General features: G+C 44.3%; 1 protein-coding gene and 1 non-coding gene across 5 annotated transcripts in view; both read left to right on the forward strand.

Moving 5' to 3' along the window:
* Positions 1-20,125, forward strand: part of Tubd1 (tubulin delta 1) — a 23,189-nt gene extending 3,064 nt beyond the window's left edge. For 2 of the 4 annotated variants that reach the window (XM_031355053.1, XM_031355054.1), the window contains exons 2-9: positions 1,246-1,465; positions 1,902-2,049; positions 4,593-4,809; positions 7,056-7,287; positions 9,366-9,530; positions 13,488-13,628; positions 18,028-18,211; positions 19,414-19,516. In XM_031355053.1, the coding sequence (XP_031210913.1) occupies positions 1,294-1,465; positions 1,902-2,049; positions 4,593-4,809; positions 7,056-7,287; positions 9,366-9,530; positions 13,488-13,628; positions 18,028-18,211; positions 19,414-19,516 (1,362 nt within the window). In that variant the 5' untranslated portion in view covers positions 1,246-1,293. Of the gene's footprint in view, positions 1-1,245; positions 1,466-1,901; positions 2,050-4,592; positions 4,810-7,055; positions 7,288-9,365; positions 9,531-13,487; positions 13,629-18,027; positions 18,212-19,413 lie in introns of those variants that run through there. The other 2 variants (XM_031355052.1, XM_031355055.1) reach the window with 2 other exon arrangements.
* Positions 16,014-16,120, forward strand: LOC116079309. The gene has a single exon (XR_004113882.1). It is a non-coding gene; the product is annotated as a U6 spliceosomal RNA (small nuclear RNA).
* Positions 20,126-20,886: the final 761 nt, after the last annotated feature.

Below are 20,886 nucleotides of genomic sequence, written 5' to 3' on the forward strand. Positions count from 1 at the left end.
AAAAAAAAAAAAAAAAATCTCTGTGTTAATAAATCTCAGTGCTAGGGCTAGTGAGATGGCTCAGCAGGTAAGATCACCAACTGCTCTTCCAAAGGTCCTGAGTTCAAATCCCAGCAACCACATGGTGGCTCACAACCACCCGTAATGAAATCTAACGCCTTCTTCTGGTGCATCTGAAAACAGCTACAGTGTACTTATTTATAATAATAAATAAATCTTTGGGCTGGCATGAGGAGGGACTGAGCGAGCAGGGTCTACTGGAGCGAGCAGAGGTCCTAAAAGTCAATTCCTAACAACCAAACGAAGGCTCACAACTATCTGTACAGTTATGGTGTGTACTCATATACATAAATAAATCTTTTTTTTTAAAATAGATTCTTTTTTTTTAATATTTATTATATGTAAGCACACTGTAGCTGTCTTCAGACACACGAGAAGAGGGCATCAGATCTCATTACTGGTGGTTGTGAGCCACCATGTGGTTGCTGGGATTTGAACTCATGACCTTCAGAAGAGCAGTCAGCGCTCTTAACCACTGAGCCATCTCTCCAGCCCCCATAAATAAATCTTAAAAATAAAATAAATAAAATAAACCTCAGTGCTGCTTCACACTGCCCTCCTGAAGTGCTTTTTGATGGCAAAGCTAAAATTCACAGTTTGCAGAGCATAGTGCTGTATATCCTCAATCCCTTCATTCCAGAGACAGAAACAGGCTGATCTCTGTGAGTTCTAGGCCAGCCAGAGATACATGAGATCCTATCTATATATGTATATACATATATATATGATTATCTGTACATATACACACACACACACACACATGCATAGTCTTATAAGCTGGCCTGGAACTCACAGAACTCTACCTTCATCGACCTCCTGAGTGCTAGGACTAAACATGTGTGCCACTATGCCCAGACCAAAAAATTACTTTTTTATTAGTTTACATATATTTTAAATTTTCTAAAAATGTTATTTTTATATTGTATGAGAATACCTGTATGTACACCATATGCATGCAGTGCCCGAGAAGGCCATAAGAGGAAAATTGGATCCCCTAGAGCTGAAGTTCCAAGCAGCAATGTAAATACTGAGATCCATCCTGGGTCTTGTGAAAGAGGAGCAAGTGCTTTAACCACTGAGCCATCTCTCCACCCCTTACTGATAGAATGTGAGCACATGGCATATTGTTTGCTCTTGTTATCAATGCTGTGGTTTCTCATATCTGTGTCTCTTTTTCTTTTACAGGTGACCCACCCCCTTGTGTTTGAGGCTAGGCCTTGTTTGTGGCTTGGCATGTCGATAGTGACAGTCCAGCTGGGGCAGTGTGGCAACCAGATTGGCTTTGAAGTGTTTGATGCTTTGTTTAGAGACTCACACTGTTCCCAGGGACTCTGTTCTAAGAGAGAAAACGAGGCATATCAAGCATCCTGCAAAGAAAGATTTTTCAGAGAGGAAGAAAATGGAGGTAGGCATGGTCAAAAGTCCTCCCCTTGGCCGGGCAGTGGTGGTGCATGCCTTTAATCCCAGCACTTGGGAGGCAGAGGCAGGTGGATTTCTGAGATCTAGGCCAGCCTGGTCTACAGAGTGAGTTCCAGGACAGCCAGGGCTACACAGAGAAACCCTGTCTCGGGGTGGGGGGGAGGGGGGGAGAGGAAGAGTCCTCCCCTAACCAGCCATCAAAGTCTGTCTCTCGATAGGGAAGACCTTTGCTTGTCTCCCCCTACCCCATGCTGTGGTTTGAATCCAAGACCTCAGCAGCCTATGCAAGTACTCTACCTCCAACTCCTGAATTAAACAAACCAAAACAAATGAAGAAAAAAAACCCTGAATGTAGGGCTAGAGATATGAAATTTACACTCTGTGGTACCCACATAAAATATATAATTTTCCCTCTATTCTAGTTCCAGTGGCCCGGGCTGTTCTTGTTGACATGGAACCTAAAGTTATCAATCACACACTATCAAAAGCTGCCCAGTCTGGCCGATGGAGATATGGTCAACACACAAGCTTTTGTCAGAAACAAGGATCTGGGAACAACTGGGCATATGGGTAAGAACAACTCTGTAAATGTAGCTCTTATTCTCCTAATGCAGTTGTCCTCTCCAAGGCCAACTACCCCCATCTGCTAACCTAGGCCTAGACATGGAAGCTTCCAGCCTCCTGCAATCTAATCTAGGCCTCGAGTGTCTTCAGCCTCTGAGATTTACTGCTGAATAAGCTCACCTTTTCTTGATCTCTCTGAACTCTGACTGGCTGGTTCAACTCAGCTGTTCTGGCTCAACTCTTCTCCAAGCTGACTGATTCAATCTGGCTTCTCAGCCTCTGAATTGCTCTGCTTGGCCTCATATTAACTTTGGCAGTGTGTTCTAATCTTTTGGCTCCTTCCCATTCTCTGGCTCATTTGTCTTCTTCTATGTATAGTTTGTTCTCTCTCTGCAACCTGTCTCTCTATAACTGTCCCAGTAAAACTACCCCTTCCCTCCACTCCTGCTCTGCCCTCAAGTAGCTTCCCTTTCCTCTCTCTTCTCATGAGACTTAGGCATATCCTGTCAAGTCTTTCTCTGATTCGTCACTTTTTCTGCCACTCAATTAGACATCACTTTCAAACACAGGTGCTTCCTTCTACAAACTAACTTTACCTTCGTTGTTTGAGATTAAAGATGTTTACTAAGGGCTTCTGTATTCATCCTGAGGGATTAATGGTGTGTGCTAAAGACTGAGCCACACCACAACTAGGAAAATGATTTTTCAGTAAATAACACAATCTTGGGGTTCACAGTATGATCAAGTATCCTGCAACACAGCTCCTCTTGCTTTTCAGTGAACTTACAGCAATACAGTTAAGTATTCATAGCATTATCACTACATAGTTGATGCAGCAAGCTCAAAATCCTGGAAGTGTTATATTAAAATTTAGAATTTAGAGTCTGGTGTAGTGGCACATGCCTTTCTTCCCAGCACTCAGGATGCAGAGGCATGCAGATCTCTGTGAATTCAGCCCAGCCTGGTCTATACAGTGAGTTCCAGGCTATCTTATTCATTGTTCTGTTGCTATGAAGAGATACCATGACCAAAGCAACTCCTATAAAAGAAAACATTTAATTGGGCTTGCTTACAGTTTCAGAGGTTTAGTCCATTCTCATCATGGAGCAGAGCAGTGAGACATGCAGGCAGACATGGTGCTGGAGAAGTAGCTAAGAATTCTATATTTGAATTCACAGGCAGCAGGAAGAGAGAGATGCTGGGCCTCACTTGGGCTTTTAAGACCTCAAAGCCACCCCCAGTGATGCACTTCCCCCGACAAGGTCACAACTACTTCCAATAAGACCACACCTTCACAAGTAGTTCTACTTCCTGATGGCTAATTCAAATATATGAACCTATGGGGCCATTCTTATTCAAACCACTATGTAGGTCACCAAGGCTACCTAGCCAAATCTTGTTTCAAACCAAAACTAAAATAAAATTGAGAATTCAGAACTGGGCAGTGGTAGCACATGTCTTTAATGCCAGCACTTTGGAGGCAGAGGCAGGTAGATCTCTATGAGTTCAAGGACAGCCTGGTCTATACAGTGACCTCCAGGACAGCCAGGACATCTATGCAAAAAAGACCCTGTCTCAAGAAACCAAAGATAAATAAACTTAAAAAAGAATTGTGGACCAGTGAAACAGCTTCCCTCCAACCCGAGGAATGTAGTCCCTACGTAGTAACTACTACGTAGGTCCCAAAACCCACAAGATGGAAAGAGGGGACTAACTCCCCAAAATATCTTCTGACATCCAGACAGATATCATGGCACATGCATCCCCTCCTGTAAATATATGCAAAAAATAAATAAATAAAATTTATAATGTGTCAGGCCTGGTACAAGCCTATAACCCCAGCTACTCAGCAAGAAGAGCTCTGGTTCAGTGTCTGCCTGAGCTATTGAGCAAGTCAAAGTCAGCCTGGGCATTTTAGGAAACTCCTGTCTCAAAATTCAAAGTATATAAACAAAGGGGCTGAGGGTATAGCTCAGCAATAGAGCTCTTGCCCAGTAGTTCCCAAGTTTTGCTGCGCCATAGAATTTCCAGAAGGCAGCCAGGTAATCCCAGCACTTGGGAAGCTGAGGCAGGATGGAGAGTTCCTGGACCACTCTCACAAAATATGAGGCCAGTAAGATGACTCAGTAGGTAAAGACAATTGCTGCCAAGCCTGAAGACCTGAGTTCAATCCCCAGGAGCTGTCTTCTGGCCTCTACACATGCACCATGGCCAACACACACACACACACACACACACACACACACACACACACACACAATATGTGAGATGTAATAATAAAATAATATCAACAAATAGAATAATCGCATTGTTCTCAGTTAAAAGGAACTTCCTAAATTGTGTAAATTTATTCTTCTAGCCATACTATTCACCTATTAAGTATATTTAGCCTGTGTGTATTAAATGTTTTCGATCAGGGCACCTGAGCCTTACATGAGACCCACTACCATAGTTTTGGAAAGGGCGGTCTCCTAAGAATCCTTTCTCTGTACCACCTCCCTCTGGGTAAACTGATGGGCGCTGTGTTTGTTCCTTTTGCCATGGCATAGTTACTCTGTGCATGGACCAAAGCATGAAGAATCTATAATGAACTTAATCCAAACAGAGGTGGAGAAATGTGACTCTTTGAGTGGATTTTTCATCATAATGAGTATGGCCGGGGGAACAGGATCAGGGCTGGGAGCCTTCATTACACAGAAGCTACAAGATCAGTACTCCAGTTCCTTGAAAATGAACCAGATTATATGGCCTTACGGAACGGGTGAGGTATGAACATGTTAATTAAAAGTTATGTTTATTCTACGAGTGTTTCCCTTGTCTGTCTGTATGTGCACACATGCATGCCAAGTGCCCAAGGAGGCTGGAAGGGGCCAGATTTCTGGTACTAGGTTCATAAGGTTGTGAGCCATCATGTTAGTTCTGGGAACTGAACCCAGGTCTTCTAGAAGACCAAAAAGTTCTCTTAGGCACTGAGCTATCTCTCTAGCCCCTGATCAAAGATTTTTATCTTGTATATTCTTTGTTCTCTCTCTTTTTAATCGCTTTAATCACTAGTAGGAGTCTGGTATCGTCATATGCTATTTCTTCTTGGTAAATACTCTCTGGGGGAGTAATTAGATCATAGTACACATTCTTTCTTTTTAAATTTTATTTGTTTGTTTTTAGCTTTTGTATTTAATTTATTTACTGTAGCTGTCTTCAGACACACCAGAACAGGGCATCAGATCTCATTACAGATGGTTGTGAGCCACTATATGGTTGCTGGGATTTGAACTCAGGACCTTCGGAAGAGCAGTCAGTGCTCTTAACCGCTGAGCCATCTCACCAGCCCTAATTTTTTTTTATTTTTATGTTATATTTATGTATGTATGAATAGATGTCTATGCATCATGTGGTGTCAGATCCCCTGGGACTGGAGTTAGACAGTTGTGAACTGTCATGTGGGTGCTGGAATCAAACCCTGGTTCTCTGGAGGAGAATCTAGTGCTTTAACCACTGAGCTCTCTCTCTAGCCTCTGCATTCTTTGTTGTTAAAGTGAATATGAATAAATGGATCTCACTCTTTGGGAATGTTGAATCCCAGCTTCAAGACTGATTGTGATATTTACATGAACAGTTAATTTAATTTTGGTTACGTTTCCCACACATGTGAAGTATCCTTTTTTTTTAATCTTTTGTTTCATTTTGGTTTTAGGTTTTTTGAGGCAGTCTTACTTATCCAGTCTAGGCTGGCCTCCACCTCAAGACCTGTCTGCCCAATGCATGGCTGAGATGTCTTTAAAAACAAAACATAACAAATAAATTAAGCTCATCATGGTGGCACATGTCTTTAAATGTCCCCCCCCAAAGATTCCAAAGTTGTCCTGGCTGGCTCCAAGCCCTTGGTCTGCTACTTTCCAGCACCATCCCACTGAGGATATTTAATTTCTCTATGCATTGCTTTCCTCTGTGTAAAATGGGGACAAAAATATCTACCTCCGGAAGGTGAAGGATATACTACAAGTAAAGCATACAGTAAGGTGGATCATGGTGGCCCAGCCTTTAATCCCAGCACTCTGGAGGCAGAGGCCGAGAGAGAGGCAGGTTAATCTCTGCCAGTCTACATAGCAAATTCTGGACTAGCCAGGGCTATACAGTCTCAAAGCAAAAACAAAAAGTTATTGCTACCATACTTATTTCCTGAATCATTTCCTACATTCAGTTTTCCTACTAGGAAGATCAACAGGAAATTGGTATGCATATACATTTCTTCTCAATAGAGAGAAATTAAGATCATTTGAAGACTAGCCATGATACCATGGACCCCAATATGAGGTCCCTCTTTGCAGTACTAGAAGGACCAACCCAGAAATGGGCTCCTGAGAGATACGAAATCATATTTTAATTCATTGATGTTATTCTTTTTTTTTTAAAGAATTATGGGTTTTTTTTTTTGTTTTGTTTTTTTATTTTTTATTTATTTACTATATGTTGCTGTCTTCAGACACACCAGAAGAGGGTGTCAGATCTTATTACGGATGGTTGTGAGCCACCATGTGGTTGCTGGGATTTGAACTCAGGACCTTTGGAAGAGCAGTCAGTGCTCTTACCCGCTGAACCATCTCACCAGCCCCAAGAATTATGTTTTATGTATGTGAGTACACTGTAGCTGTCTTCAGACACTCCAGAAGAGGGCATCAGACTCCATTACAGATGGTTGTGAGCCACCATGTGGTTGCTGGGAATTGAACTCAGGACCTCTGGAAGAACAGTCGGTGCTCTTAACCTCTGAGCCATCTCTCCAACCCTCTTTTTTTTTTTTTCCGTTTTGTTTTTTTGAGACAGGGTTTCTCTGTGTAGCCCTGGCTGTCCTGGAACTCACTCTGTAGAACATACTGTTCCCAAACTCATAGAGATCACCTGCCTCTGCCTCATGAGTGCTGTGACTGAGGACATGATCGCCACCACAGGGCTGGAATCTACACTCTTAAGTACTTAGCCTCTCTTGCTGTCTTTGGCCCTTCTCTCTCCAGGTTATTGTGCAGAACTACAACTCCATCTTGACCCTCTCACACTTGTACCGGTCTTCAGATGCCCTTCTCATTCACGAGAATGACGCTGTCCATAAGATCTGTGCCAAACGGATGAACATCAAGCAGATCTCCTTCAGAGACTTAAACCAAGTTCTTGCCCACCAGCTGGGGAGCGTGTTCCAGCCTACGTACTCTGAGGACAGCTCATTTCACTACCGCAGAAATCCACTAGGTACTTGACCCCTCTGTTATTTGTAGAGAAACCATATGTTCTGAAAACCCCAAAGTTATTTTTCACTGTTTCCTCCTCTCTGCCAGGGCATGGCAAATGGCAAGCACTTGATAGAACATTCATTGGGTAGAAAATGTATGTGTTTTGTACTGCTGGGGACAGAAGTCAGTCTTACACCACTGAACTACAACCAACAAATAAAAGGTAGATAGATGTGGAGTCCACAGAAATGATGGGGTTGGGCTGCAGGGATGGCTTAGTGGCTAAGAGCACTTGTTCTTGCAGAGGACATTCGTGGTTCCTCTAGTAATTCACAAGCATCCATAATTCCAGGTCAAGGAGATCTGACTCCCTCTTCTGACCTCAGGGGCACCAGGCATGCACATAGTGCACATACCTACATGCAGGCAGAACATCCATACACATAAAGTAAGTCTTTGAAGAAGAAGAGGAGGTGGTGGTAGGGGGAGGAGGTGGTGATGTGGGCTTCTAATTGGACTGGCATTGTGTTTAAGGATTGAAAACTCAGGAGAGGGTTTGCTGTCAGTCATGTGATATGCTGCCATGCTCGATAAGGCATTCTCTGACCTATACTGCCATTTTTCCTTGGGTAAAGTTTCCTTGCTACCTTTCAGTAATGAAGAGAGAGGGGAAACGGGGAAGGGAAACATGAAGAAGGAAAGAAGAGAAAGAAAATGCAGAGAGACTCCAGGCTGCCATGTGGTGTCCTGTCCTGTAGTTGTGCTCTGATAGGAAAGATGAGGAGTAGGGGCAGTCCAGGATTCTGAGAACGAGGAAGACAGAAGGTCTGAGAAGGAAGAGGCCAGTAGACAACGGTCTCAGCCAGGTCCTGGGATTGCTAAGCCAAGTCAGAGCAAGAAGGACAGCAGAGCAGCTTAATAGCAGACCGTGGCTGAGCATGTAAGCCACTGCGAGTGGAGATGACCCCTAGAGGCCTGAATTACAGGTTGTCGAAACCTGTCCTCTCTTCTGGCTTTCTACGTATTTATTTTATTCTGGGTCTTGCTCTGTTGCCTAAGTTGGTCTTGAACTCCTGGGCTAACAAGATCCTCTTGGTCTCTGCCCCGGTCTCTGGAACTGCAGGCCCAGGCCTGCCTCATGCCACAAATTTTCGTTTGGTGGCTTTCTACCACAGACCTATGTTTCAATCCCCAAACAGGTTTGATTATCATTTAGCAAGATAAATAGAAGATCTGGAACGTTTTCTAAGGGGCATCTAGTGACTATAGAATGGAAGAATAGTATCTTAATTATCTTTTATAATTGGTTTTCCTAGAGTTTAGTGAATTAGTCACCCATATTTCTACTGATAATTCTTTCAGCAAAGTGTACAGTGTTTGTCAGTCTCTCTCCCTCCCTCCCTCCCTTCTATCTTCTTCTTTTTTTTTTTTTTTTTTCCGAGATAGGGTTTCTCTGTATAGGTCTGGCTGTCCTGGAACTCACTCTGTAGACCAGGCTGGCCTCAAACTCAGAAATCTGCCTGCCTCTGCCTCCCAAGTGCTGGGATTAAAGGTATACACAACTGTGCCTGATTATCCATTTCAGTTTTGAGACAGGGTCATATTATGTAATCCCTTGAGTTGGCCTGGAACATATGGGCAGTCTCCTGCCTCTGACTGCTAAGTGTTGAGATTACAACCATGAGCCACCATGCCCATTTTAAGTATGCTTTCTTGGCCAGAATGCTAAAATGAAGCAAAGATCTAGGCTTGATGGTGCATGCCTTTAATGCCAGCATTCTGAAAGCAGAGGCAGACGGAGCTCTGTGAGTTCAAGAGCAGCTTGACTTACAAAGGGAGTTCCAGGTCAGTCAGGGCTACTCAGTGAGGCCTTGTGTCAAAAATCATAAATAAAAAAAAATGAATGAAATGAAGCAAAAATGTAGTCTGTAGCACACATTGTGTCTAAAAATTCACTATTTTAATGTTTAAGTAATTCTAGTATGGAGAAAACACATTTGACTCTAAACTTCATTAAGTCACAGTTGTGTAAAGTCAATGGCACCATTGTGGGTGAAGTCAATTGAGTTCACTTTGCTTTATTTTTTTTTCTTACAGGAGACTTAATGGAGCATTTAGTTCCCCACCCTGAATTTAAGATGCTGGGTGTCCGTAACATTCCTCAGCTGTCTGCGGAGTCTCTGGCTTACAGCACGTTTACCTGGGCTGGCCTCCTCAAGCATTTAAGACAGATGCTTATTTCCAGTGCAAAAATGGAAGAAGGTAAAGGGATATTTTAAAAATAGACAACCCACATACCAGGGAAGCGCCTGTCCTGGAGCCCTGGGTATAAACTGGCTTAGGCTGGTTGAAAGAAAGGCCTCTTCTTCTGGCCTAGGAACCTCCTACAGAAACCCAGTGCCAGGACCTTGCTAAGGGCTTCTTGGTGGCTTAAAGCTTCATCTGGAAAGGACGCGTCAGACAAGCGCCATGTTATTGCACATCTTTATTTTAGTTTGTTCAAAGTAAAATATGAATGTAGTTTTAAAAATCAGGTAGTTAGCTTACCTAACCTGTGTAAGGCCCTACGTTCAACCCTAAGCACCCCCCCAAAACCAGGGGTGGAAGTGTATACATGTCTGTAACCCCAACATTGCAGATCTAAAAGCAGGAAGATCAACAACAGCCTGATCTACTACATAGCAAGTTTCAGGTCAGCCTCGGGTATATTAGACCCTGACTCAGAAGAAAACTAAACTGTGCACCAGTCTAAGCTGACGGCCTGAGTCTAATCCCTGGGACCCACAAGGTGGAAGGAGAAAACCAACTCCTGCTCACTGTCTCCTAACATCCACACATGCTCTGTGGTACACATGAGCACACATCTATACACATGAACACACACCACATGCAAATAAATAAATAAATAAATTTTCTTTTCAAGACAGGGTTTCTTTGTGTAGCCCTGGCTGTCCTAAAACTCACTGTAGACCAGGCTGGCCTCAAACTCACAGAGATCCCCCTGCCTTTGCCTTCTGAGTGCTGGGAATAAAGGTGTGCGCCACCACCGCCTTGTCAATTTTTTTTATAAATCAAATAATCAAGTAGTTAAAATTCACCTAAGGTCTAGGGGTGTACCCAGTGACAGAGTACATGATTTTGGATTTTTTTCCTTATTGTCTATGTGTGAGTGTTTTGCCTACACATATGTCTGTGTACTACATGCATGCTTGGTACTATGGAGACCAAGAGTTCGTCAGATTCCCTAGGACCAGAGTTACAGACAGTTGTGAGTCACCATGTGGATGCTGGGAATAGACCCTGGGTCCTGTGGAAGAGCAGCCAGTGAGCCATCTCTCCAGCCTCCCAGCATCTGCATGTGAGAGGCCCTGGATTTGATCCCTGGCATTGCACCGTAGGCACATTGTAAGTCGGCTGTGTAGCGGGCAAAGCAGCCATGTGGCACACCTGTGTAAGGAGAACACAGCAGTATCCGCCTTCACTCCCTGTCACTCAGGTAAAAGCACTTGCCTCGTCCCCAGTCATTCTTTCCGAAGTTTATTTCCTTGCTTCTGAATATTTGGCTTAGATTTTTATTTTATTCCCACCATTAACTGTTACCAGTTTCCTTCTTCCTTTTCATCACATTTTTGTTTATTTGTTTGTTTGTTTTAATTTGGTTTTGTTTGCTTTTAATTTTTTAAATATTTATTTATTTACTTTTTTGGTTTTTCGAGACAGGGTTTCTCTGTGTAGCCCTGGCTGTCCTGGAACTCACTCTGTAGACCAGGCTGGCCTTGAACTCAGAAAACCACCTGCCTCTGCCTCCCAAGTGCTGGGATTAAAGGTGTGTGCCACTATTGCCTGGACTGCTTTTTATTTTTTAAACTATTCCTGCATGTGTATGTTTGTGTGGTGTGCATACGTCTGTGTTTTTGCATAGGTGGGGAGGGTGCGTGTGCATGTGTGTCCGTGCACGTAGAGGCCAGTTCACGTGGTTGACATCGGGTATTCGCCACAGTCTTTCTCCACTTTATTTACTGAGGCAGGTCCTCATGCTGAACCCAGAGCTCAGCTCTGCTATGGCCAGCCAGCTAGCTCTGGGACCTCTTGCCTCTGTCTCCCCAGTGCTGCGGTTTCAGGCAGCCCACCGTGCCTACCTAGCTTTTATATGGGTGCTGGAATCTGAACTCTAGTTCTCATACTTGAGAGCAGTCTCACATAATACAGCTTCAAACTTACTATGGCTAGTCTTGAATTCCTGCTCCTCCTGATTTCATCCCCCAGCCCCTTAGGATTACAAGGTTGTAAGTGAGCAGCACCCAGCACTTAAGAAGCAGAGGCAGGAGAGTCTCTGAGTTCAAGGCCAGCTTGGTCTATAGAATGAGTTCCAGGACAGCCCCAAACTTCCCTGCCTTTGTAGTATGCCCACTATATTGATGAGAATCCTGACAAGAGGAACAGAGAGGAGTCTTTTGGATGGAAGAAGGTAGTGTCAGGATTGCTCATGAGGGCTCATGTAGGTTGGAGGTAGACCACTTATGAAGCAGCCATAAGTTCTTGGATTCAAATCACTGCCCCGACACTGGTCTTCTCAGAGCAGGGGTAGGTAAAGCCTCCACACAGTGACCCAGTTTCCCACAAGCCTCTCTGCACCTTGTCTGGACCTATCGTCCCTGAGGCTGGCCTTGCTGGGTTAGCTTTTTCAGAGCAGAAATCTTCCTGTTCCCTCTGCTGTTAGAAATGTCTGTCTTACTCTCAGGATTTCACAGTGGGTGAGCAGAGTTTCCACTGTTATGATTGCTCAGGACTTTTACTGATGCTATCTTCATGTCTGCCTCTGGCTTCCCTATGTTAAGACATTCTTACATTACACCAGGGTATGTGTGATCCTTTGCCTTTAACTAGAAATCACCGGATATAATCTAGTAGTAGGTATTATAGGAAAATATACAATAACAGGCTGATTTCCCTCCTGCTGAATGGCAGAGCCACAGTAGAAAGTCTACATCTTAAAGTAATGCTTTCCAGTTTTGGAGGGCCCCCAGCACTTGTTATCTCGTGGAGTACAGTGTTCTTCAAAGGAGGGTGAGGCACCCTGTACCAAGCTCTGTCAGGTCAATAAAATGCAGTTTGTTTAGTCATTTTCCCACACAGAACTAACTGTAGGATTACGATGATCTTTTTATAGTTAGTTACAGAATTTAAGCATGTAAAAAAAATTTGTAGTACAGGAATTGAAATTTTTAGTTTTACATATACTAGACTAGGCTAACTACATAGCCAGTCCTGAGTGTTTTCAGTTCGGAATGTATGACTAAGGATATGGACAAACATATTCATGGCACAGACAAAGGTGAAGGATCTAGCTTTGTGACCATTCATATGTTATCATATTGCTCTGTATGAAGATTGGCCCCATTCTTATTACCATTCTTGTTACCACCATCATGTATCCCATGTATCCCAGCAACAGCCAACAGGGGAATGAATGATTGAAGCAAGAGAGAGTAAAATCATCAGATGTGATAACACACACCTCTAATCCCAGCACTCAGGAGGCAGAGGCAGGCAGAACTCTGCGTTCAAGACCAGTCTGGTCTACATAGCAAGTTCCATGATAGCCAGAGCTACTTAATAGCCCCCAGGGAGAAAGAGAGAGAGACAGACACAGAGAGAGGCAGACAGAGAGAGATACAGATACAGATACAGATACAGACAGAGACACAAGACAGACATAGGCACACAGACACAGACATAGAGAGAAGTTACAGTGTTATTGAATACCTGGCTTCAAAGCTGAGCATAGTTGTGCATGTTTGTGATCCCAGCACTTTGAGGCAGGAAGATTGTGAAATTGAGGAGACTCTAGAACTACATAGCAAGACCTCCTTAAAAAGAGAGGAAGGAAGGAAGGAAGGGAAAGAAAGAACAAAAACAAAAACAAAAAAACAGGTGGACATGGTGGCTAATACCTGTAACCCTTGCAGCCTGGTCTACAGAGTGAGTTCCAGGACAGCCAGGGCTACACAGAGAAACTCTGTCTCGGAAAAAAAAAAAAAAATCTGTCTCAGTACTGGTGGATTATCCGGGAGCCCTAAACTCCTGACTGCTGGTGCGCCTCCATTACTCGCCAGGTGCTAGGACTATAGGCATGTGCACCACACCCAACCTGAAATGCCTGTACTCTTATGCTGTTCAGTGCCATTTCTAAGTGCTCTTACTTTTCCTCTGTGCTAGGTATCGACTGGCAAGTGCGGCCTCCTCTGTCAGGCCTTCCACCTATTGGCAAAGCATCTGCTCACAAGGAATCTCATTTTAACACTTCTCTTGCTAACTTGGTCATCCTCCGAGGGAGAGAGGTGCACAGTGCAGACGTGGGTAAGTGTAAATTCAGGGGGAAATTGAGGCATTTATTTTGGAACATGAGTGTTCTAAAAACAACTTCTGGGACTGTCAAGATGGTGCAGTGGGGAGGAGCACTTACCTTGAGCCTAACAAACCTGAGTTGGTACTGGAACTCATGTAAAGATGTGGGCAAAGGGACTGACTTCACATAGCTATCCAAACTACACACACTTAATACAGATTTAAGCATTTTTTTTTTAAAGATTTATTTTATGTGTATGAGTACACTGTAGCTGTACAGATGGCTGTGAGCCATCATGTGTGTGGCTGCTGGGAATTGAACTCAGGACCCCTGCTCCCTCCACCCACCTCGCTCCAGTGTAGTTCACTGTAGCTGTCTTCAGATACACCAGAAGAGGGCATCAGATCTCATTACGGGTGGTTGTGAGCCACCACGTGGTTGCTGGAATTTGAACTCAGGACCTCCAGAAGAGCAGTCAGTGCTCTTACCCGCTGAGCCATCTCGCCAGCCCAGATTTAAGCATTTTTTAGCTAGGCATTTAACCATTCTAATCCCAGACTGGGGGACAGAAGCAGGCAGATCCCTGTGAGTTTGAGGGCAGTCTGGTCTACTTAATGAGTTCCAGGGCTAGCTAGGGCTACTTAGTGAGACCCCATCTCATAAAAATCCCAAGCAAGCCAGGTATGGTGAGACTCCTTTAGTCTCAGCACTCATGAGGCAAAGGCAAGTGCATCTCTAAGTTCGAGGCCAGCCTGGTCTACAGAATGAGTTCTAGGACAGCTAAGACCACATAAAGAAACCCTGTCTGGAGGCTGGAGAGATGGCTCAGAGGTTAAGAGCACCGACTGCTCTCCTGAAGGTCATGAGTTCAAATTCCCACAACCACATGATGGCTCACAACCATCCATAATGAGATCTGATGCCCTCTTCTGGGGTATCTGAAGACAGCTATAGCGAGTGAGGGGGGCCAGAGCGAAAAGCTACAGTGTATTTACATAAAATAAAATAAAATAAAATAAAATAAAATAAAATAAAATAAAATAAAATAAAATAAACCTTTAAAGAAAGAAAGAAAGACAGGTAGGAAGAAAGAAAGAAACCCTGTCTGGAAAGCCCAAAAAACCAAACCAAACCAAACAAAAAGCCCCACACATCCACCCCCAAAACAAAACAAAGCAGACAGACGAAAACCCAAACCTAATTAGGGGTTGGAGTATATAACCCACTGAGCCATCTTTCCAGCCTGAGTGTGTGCATTGCATGCGTGTGTGCCTGCATGTGTACATATGTGTGCCTGTGGAGGCTAGAGGCTAGTGTGTGTCCTTCCTCGGGTCTCTCATGTATGTGAGAGGCCAAACTTGCTATGTAGCTGTGGCTGGCTTTGAACTCCTGATCTTCCTGCTTCTACTTTTCAAGTGCTGGGGTTATGGGTGTGTGCCACCCTCCACATCTCATCTTATTTGTGAGACTTGCTGAGGAACTTAGGCTTGGCTGGCAAGTGGTGCCCAGTCTACACTCCCCAGTGCCCACTCCGGGTTCCCAGCCTACACTCCCCAGCGCCCTCGCGGAGCTCCTTACTTGAGCTCTGGGGATGAACTGAGAACCTTGTGCAGACCGAGCCACATCCTCTCCCCTGAGGATGAGAAGCTTAGTACATCGATTTGTGTGTGTGTCGGGGTGCGCAAGCACTGTATATGAGGGTAGGAAACAGTTTGTTGGTTCTCTCTGTCCACTGCGTGGGTCCCAAAGACTGAATCAGGTCATTATAGGGGCCAGCATCCCTGGCTCAAGAAGAAACTAGCACAGGTGTAAACACTGGGGTTCATAGGAACAGGCATGTAGGAGAGAGTAAAACACACTCAAGTGTGTATATGGTATGGGTGCATATGCCTGTACATTTACATGCAGAGACCAGAGGAGGACATGGGGTGTCGTCATCTGCTGCTCCCTGCCATATTCCTTTGAGACAGGGTCTCTCACTGAACCTGAAGCTTGTCCTGTCAGTTATGCAGGCTGACTGGAAAGCTCCTGGGGTTTGTCCACCCCAGCCCACTAGCTTACACACCAAGCACTCTTACCCACTGAACCTATCTCTCAGCCTCCAGATGTGCTCAGTTTTGGTGTCTTCCAAAGTCCAATTTCAGAGCTTTGCCTGGGGATCTGAATAAACACATGTAGTAGGTCCATGCACCCTGGATTACAGCTGACAAGGTGACATGAGGTGGGCTAGAAGAGAGAAATTTGGGGACTTAGGAAGGCAAAGGGGCCTCTCACCACCCAAAAACTGAAGATTCCAGTTTGTCAGCATAGACATGGTATTTTGTGTAGAAGTATCCTCAAACAAGAATGTCAAACAAAAAAATGAAAAAAAAAAGGGGCGGGGGGGGAAGAATGCTGTGCTCGCTTTGGCAGCACATATACTAAAATTGGAACAATACAGAGAAGATTAGCATGGCTCCTGCGCGAGGATGACACGCAAATTCATGAAGTGTTCCATATTTTTAAAAAAAGAATGCTAAATGAACAGTGACCCAGGTTTAGAGCCTGAATGTGTAGGACCCTGGGCATGGCCTCTCTGCTCTTGCAGACATTTTCTGGGAAACTAACCCTTGTTTCCAGTGAAGACACCCGACCCTCCTTCATCCCTAGATGAAGAGTTTACCTCCTCATTGCAATCCTGTCTGGGACCTTTCAGGAGCATCCAAGGATCTCACTAACATTCCTTAGCAGCTCCTTGAAGACAGGAAGTTCAGAAATCACTACAGTACTGTACAGGACAATGGGGCCCAACTCTTCTATGGATCTATACTTGTAGGGTGTGGGGGGTGAGGGTGGGGAGCGCTTTACTCTCCTCCCAGGGATGTCAATCTCTGTAAGCTCCATATAAAAAAACATCTTTCTGAAATTCTTTTCTCCCACAAAACCAAGGAATTGCCTCAGTCGGAGCTGGGTCAGGGAGTTAAGACAGCGTGGCTGTACTGAGGTTTATCATCTTGTTCTTGGTAATCCCAGATCGCAGGTTCACATCCGAGAAAGCGATAAGGAAGCAGGAACACTTGGGCCTCAAGCACATCTCGCTGCTACTTTACCATCATATTTGAATTGACATTTTTAAGGTCTCTAACCCCTAGCAGCTTGTCCTGAAACTCAGTCTGGAGACCAGGCTGGCCTGAAATTAAGAAATACACCTGCCCCTGCCCCTGCCTTGAGTGCCGTGCCCAGTAGCAAATTTTTGTTAATTGTATTATAATTCTTTTTATAATTTTATTATTTTATGTGCATGTTTGCTTGCATGTATTTTGTACCACATGAATGTCTGATGCCCACAGATGCCAGAAGAGGATGTCAGATCCCTTGGATCTGGAGTTACAGACAATTGTGAATACCTCTGTGGATGCAGAGAATTGAACCTGGGTCCTCTGGAAAAGCAGCCAGTGCTCTTAAATTCTTTTTTTTTTTTAAGACTTATTTATTGTTATACATAAGTACACTATAGCTGTCTTCAGCCACACTAGAAGAGGACATCAGATCTCATTACGGGTGGTTGTGAGCCACCATGTGGTTGCTGGGATTTGAACTCAGGACCTTCGGAAGAGCAGTCGGTGCTCTTACCCGCTGAGCCATCTCACCAGCCCTGCTCTTAAATTCTTAAGCACTGGGTCATCTTTCCAGCCCCAACTCTTTAACTAGAGTCCAGAAAGAGGAGCTCCTTGCCTTCTCTCTCTCTCTCTTTTTTTGTTTTGTTTTGTTTTTGTTGTTGTTGTTGTTTTGGTTTTTCAAGACAGGGTTTCTCTGTATAGCCCTGGTTGTCCTGGAACTCACTCTGTAGACCAGGCTGGCCTCAAACTCTGCCTCCCAAGTACAAGGATTAAAGGCGTGCACCACCACCGCCCGGCTCTCTCTCTCTCTTTTTTTTCAAGACTTATTTATTGATTTTATGTATATGAATACACTGTCACTGTCTTTAGTCACACCAGAAGAGGGCATCGGATCTCATTACAAATGCTGTGAGCCACCATGAACTCAGGACCTCTGGAAGAGCAGTCAGTGCTCTTAACCACTGAGCCATCTCTCCAGCTCTGCCCTCTCTTTCAGTTCCCACTTTGTATCCTTCTTCAGAATTACTAGCTGTTTTCCTTTTTTGTTTTCAAATGTGTGTGTGTGTATGTATGTGTATGTGCTTGTCATGACATGTTGCCACAGTGCATGTACCACAGGAAACATGTGGAGATCAGAGGACAGCTTGCAGCAGAGTCCTTCCATCATGTGGGTCCCAGGAATTGAACTCTTATCATCAGGTTTGGTGGCAAGCATTTGTCCTCCTTGATCCGTCTTGCCACCCCTTTTTATAACACTTTCACACGTGTCTAGAAGGGACTTTGCTCATATGTACGGTGTTTTTAACTCTAGAGGGATTTAAAGACCCTGCTCTCTACACTTCCTGGTTGGAGCCTGTTGATGCTTTCAGAGTGTGGAAAACCCAGCGAGCTTTTGACAAGTATGAGAAGTCTGCAGCCCTGGTCAGCAATAGCCAGCTCTTAGTAAAGCCACTGGATATGATTGTGGGCAAGGCATGGAATATGTTCTCATCCAAGTAAGTAAAAATACGTCTCCACACTTCCCCACCTTAGCCAGATAATGCCAAGGGAAAGCATGTTGTGCTGTGGGGCAAGTCTCCCTGCCCCATGCAGCTGTGAAGCCTTGGGCATTCGACTTAAAGGCTTCTGCCCCTCATGTGTGCAGCAGGATCTGATGAGGTAACCATGCAAACCACTTAGTACACGGCTTGGCTAGTGTTCAGTAAGTGTTCTGTACTATTAGTTTTATTTTCTTTCATTGTTTTATTTTATGTGTATGGGTATTTTGTCTGCATGTATGTCTACATATCATAGGCACTGCCAGAGCTCTTGGGGGCTAAAAGAAGGTGTTGAACTCCCCAGGACTAGAGTTATAGATGGCTTGGAGTCACTATGTAAAAGCTGGGAATCAAACCTGGTCCTCTGAACAGTTTCTAGGCAAAATTCAAAGGTTCATGGTAAGATGGTTTTCAAAAGAAGCTCTTTGGGATCAGGGCTGTTGCTTGGGAGTAGAGCACTTGCCCAGCTTTGGTGAGGGCCTGTGTTCTGTTGCTAGCACTGGAATGAGGCAGGAAAATGGTCCTGGGGTATGGAGGAGACTCTAGTCCTCCTCAGTAATAAATAGTACTGAAGAGCTCAGCTCCACTGGGTACTGACAGTTAAGTGTTGTCAAAATAAAATTCCCCAGATGACTGAACAGGGTTAGGATTCCCTGGGGCCCAGGCTGTCCCCAGGCTGTCTACTCCTCACCTGGGTCCCAAGTCCTCTCTTGGTCCAAGCTCTTCTAACTCTCACTATGATGTCAGTTTATTTTGTGTCTGCCCTTGCTGTTCTTCTGGGAGCTGGGGGTGGGGGTGGGGAGTTGTGGGGGGATCTGAGAAAACCACTCAGGCAGAGAACCCTGGCTTCATTTCTAATTTCAAACCTTAAGTGAAACTTCTGAGCTCTTTTTTACAGTCAGTGTGGTGTACTGAGCCTGTGTGCCGGGACTACAGAGTCCAACATGCCACCTTTCCTGTGCCCCCTGGGACACTAAAAGCAGAGGCAGCGTGGTGACAGCTAACGTTCGCTAATATTGTTTATTGATTCAGAGTAAACAAGTGACCCACACATAACAAGGACCTAGGAGGCTTTGTGAGTTTTGAGTGCTCCTCAGTCTGTTTATTAAGTTTCTCATTTGCCTGGAATAGGTGACTGACGTCTTCTGCTTCCTTCCCAGAGCCTATATCCATCAGTATACACGATTTGGAATGGAGGAAGAAGACTTTTTGGACAGCTTCACATTGTTGGAACAAGTCGTTGCCAGCTATGGTAGTCTCTGACCCTAAGCCAAGAGGAAAAGCTCTTTACAGAATTTTGGACTAAGATATTTTCAAAATTGAGCTGTGCTCAGTGGTGTTTGCCTGTGATCCCAGCACTCTGGAATTAGAAGCAGGAGGATCGGGAGCTCAAGGTCATCCTTGGCTGCCTTGGAAGTTCCAGGCCAGTGGGGCAGTGGTGGCGCATGCCTTTAATCCCAGCATTTGGGAGGCAGAGGCAGGTGGATTTCTAAGTTTGAGACCAGCCTGGTCTACAGAGTGAGTTCCAGGACAGCCAGGGCTACACAGAGAAACCCTGTCTTGAGAAACCAAAAAAAGCTCCAGGCCAACCGGGACTACATGAGACCCCGTCTCAGACTAGATCTATAAATACAAATATTTGCTTTCAGGCTCACCCTGTTAAGTAATAAAGTAGAATGCTGATTCTAGTTTAGGTACTCTTTAGTTTAGGTCCATAGACATGAAGGAAGCACTTCCAGTGAAGTGGAGTGTATTTTCAGTGAAAACATGTATTTGGTATTTCATTTGTAAGAAAAAAAAAAAAAAGCAATGCTTCTATAAAAAACACGGTTTGGGGGCTGGAGAAATGGCTCAGCGGTTAAGAGCACTGACTGCTCTTCCAGAGGACCTGAGTTCAATTCCCAGCAACCTCATGGTGGTTCACAACCATCTGTAATGAGATCTGATGTCCTCTTCTGAGGTGTTTGAAGAAAGTGACAGTGTACTCATATAAAAAAATTAATAAATAAATCTTTAAAAAAAAAAAACCCAGGGCTGGAGAGATGGCTCAGTGGACAAGAGCACTGACTGCTCTTTGGAAGGTCATGAGTTCAGATCCCAGCAACCACATGGTGGCTCACAACCACCCGAAATGAAGTCTGATGCCCTCTTCTGGTGTGTCTGAAGACAGCTTCCCTATACCCATTTATAATAAAAAATAAATCTTAAAAAAAAAAAAAAAAAAAAAACAAAACCCACAGTTTTGTAGAAATAGGGTCTGGAACTGTTGGGCTCGAGACCCTGACTCAGCCTCCAGGGCTGACTCTGCACCTCAGAGTCTAGGGTAAAGGAACTTGGCAGACACTCGGCTGTAAGAGTCCAAGGAGGAGGAACATCCTGTTGCTCTCCAGGTTTCTGAATCTTCCGTCTTTGCAATGAAAAAGATTCATTAAACATGATGGAAACTTCCACAGTTCATATGAAAGCAACATGGACTTTTGAGTGTGCATGTGCACTTTAAAAAAAGATTTCTTTTTAGTTGTGTGTGTGTGTATGTATGTATGTATGTATATGTATATATATATATGTATATGTGTGTCTGTGCATGTGTACACGGGAACATGTATGAAGCTACCCATGGAGGACAGAGGGAA

The sequence above is a fragment of the Mastomys coucha genome, unplaced genomic scaffold (genome assembly GCF_008632895.1).
Source record: "Mastomys coucha isolate ucsf_1 unplaced genomic scaffold, UCSF_Mcou_1 pScaffold5, whole genome shotgun sequence".
NCBI classification, from domain to species: domain Eukaryota; kingdom Metazoa; phylum Chordata; class Mammalia; order Rodentia; family Muridae; genus Mastomys; species Mastomys coucha.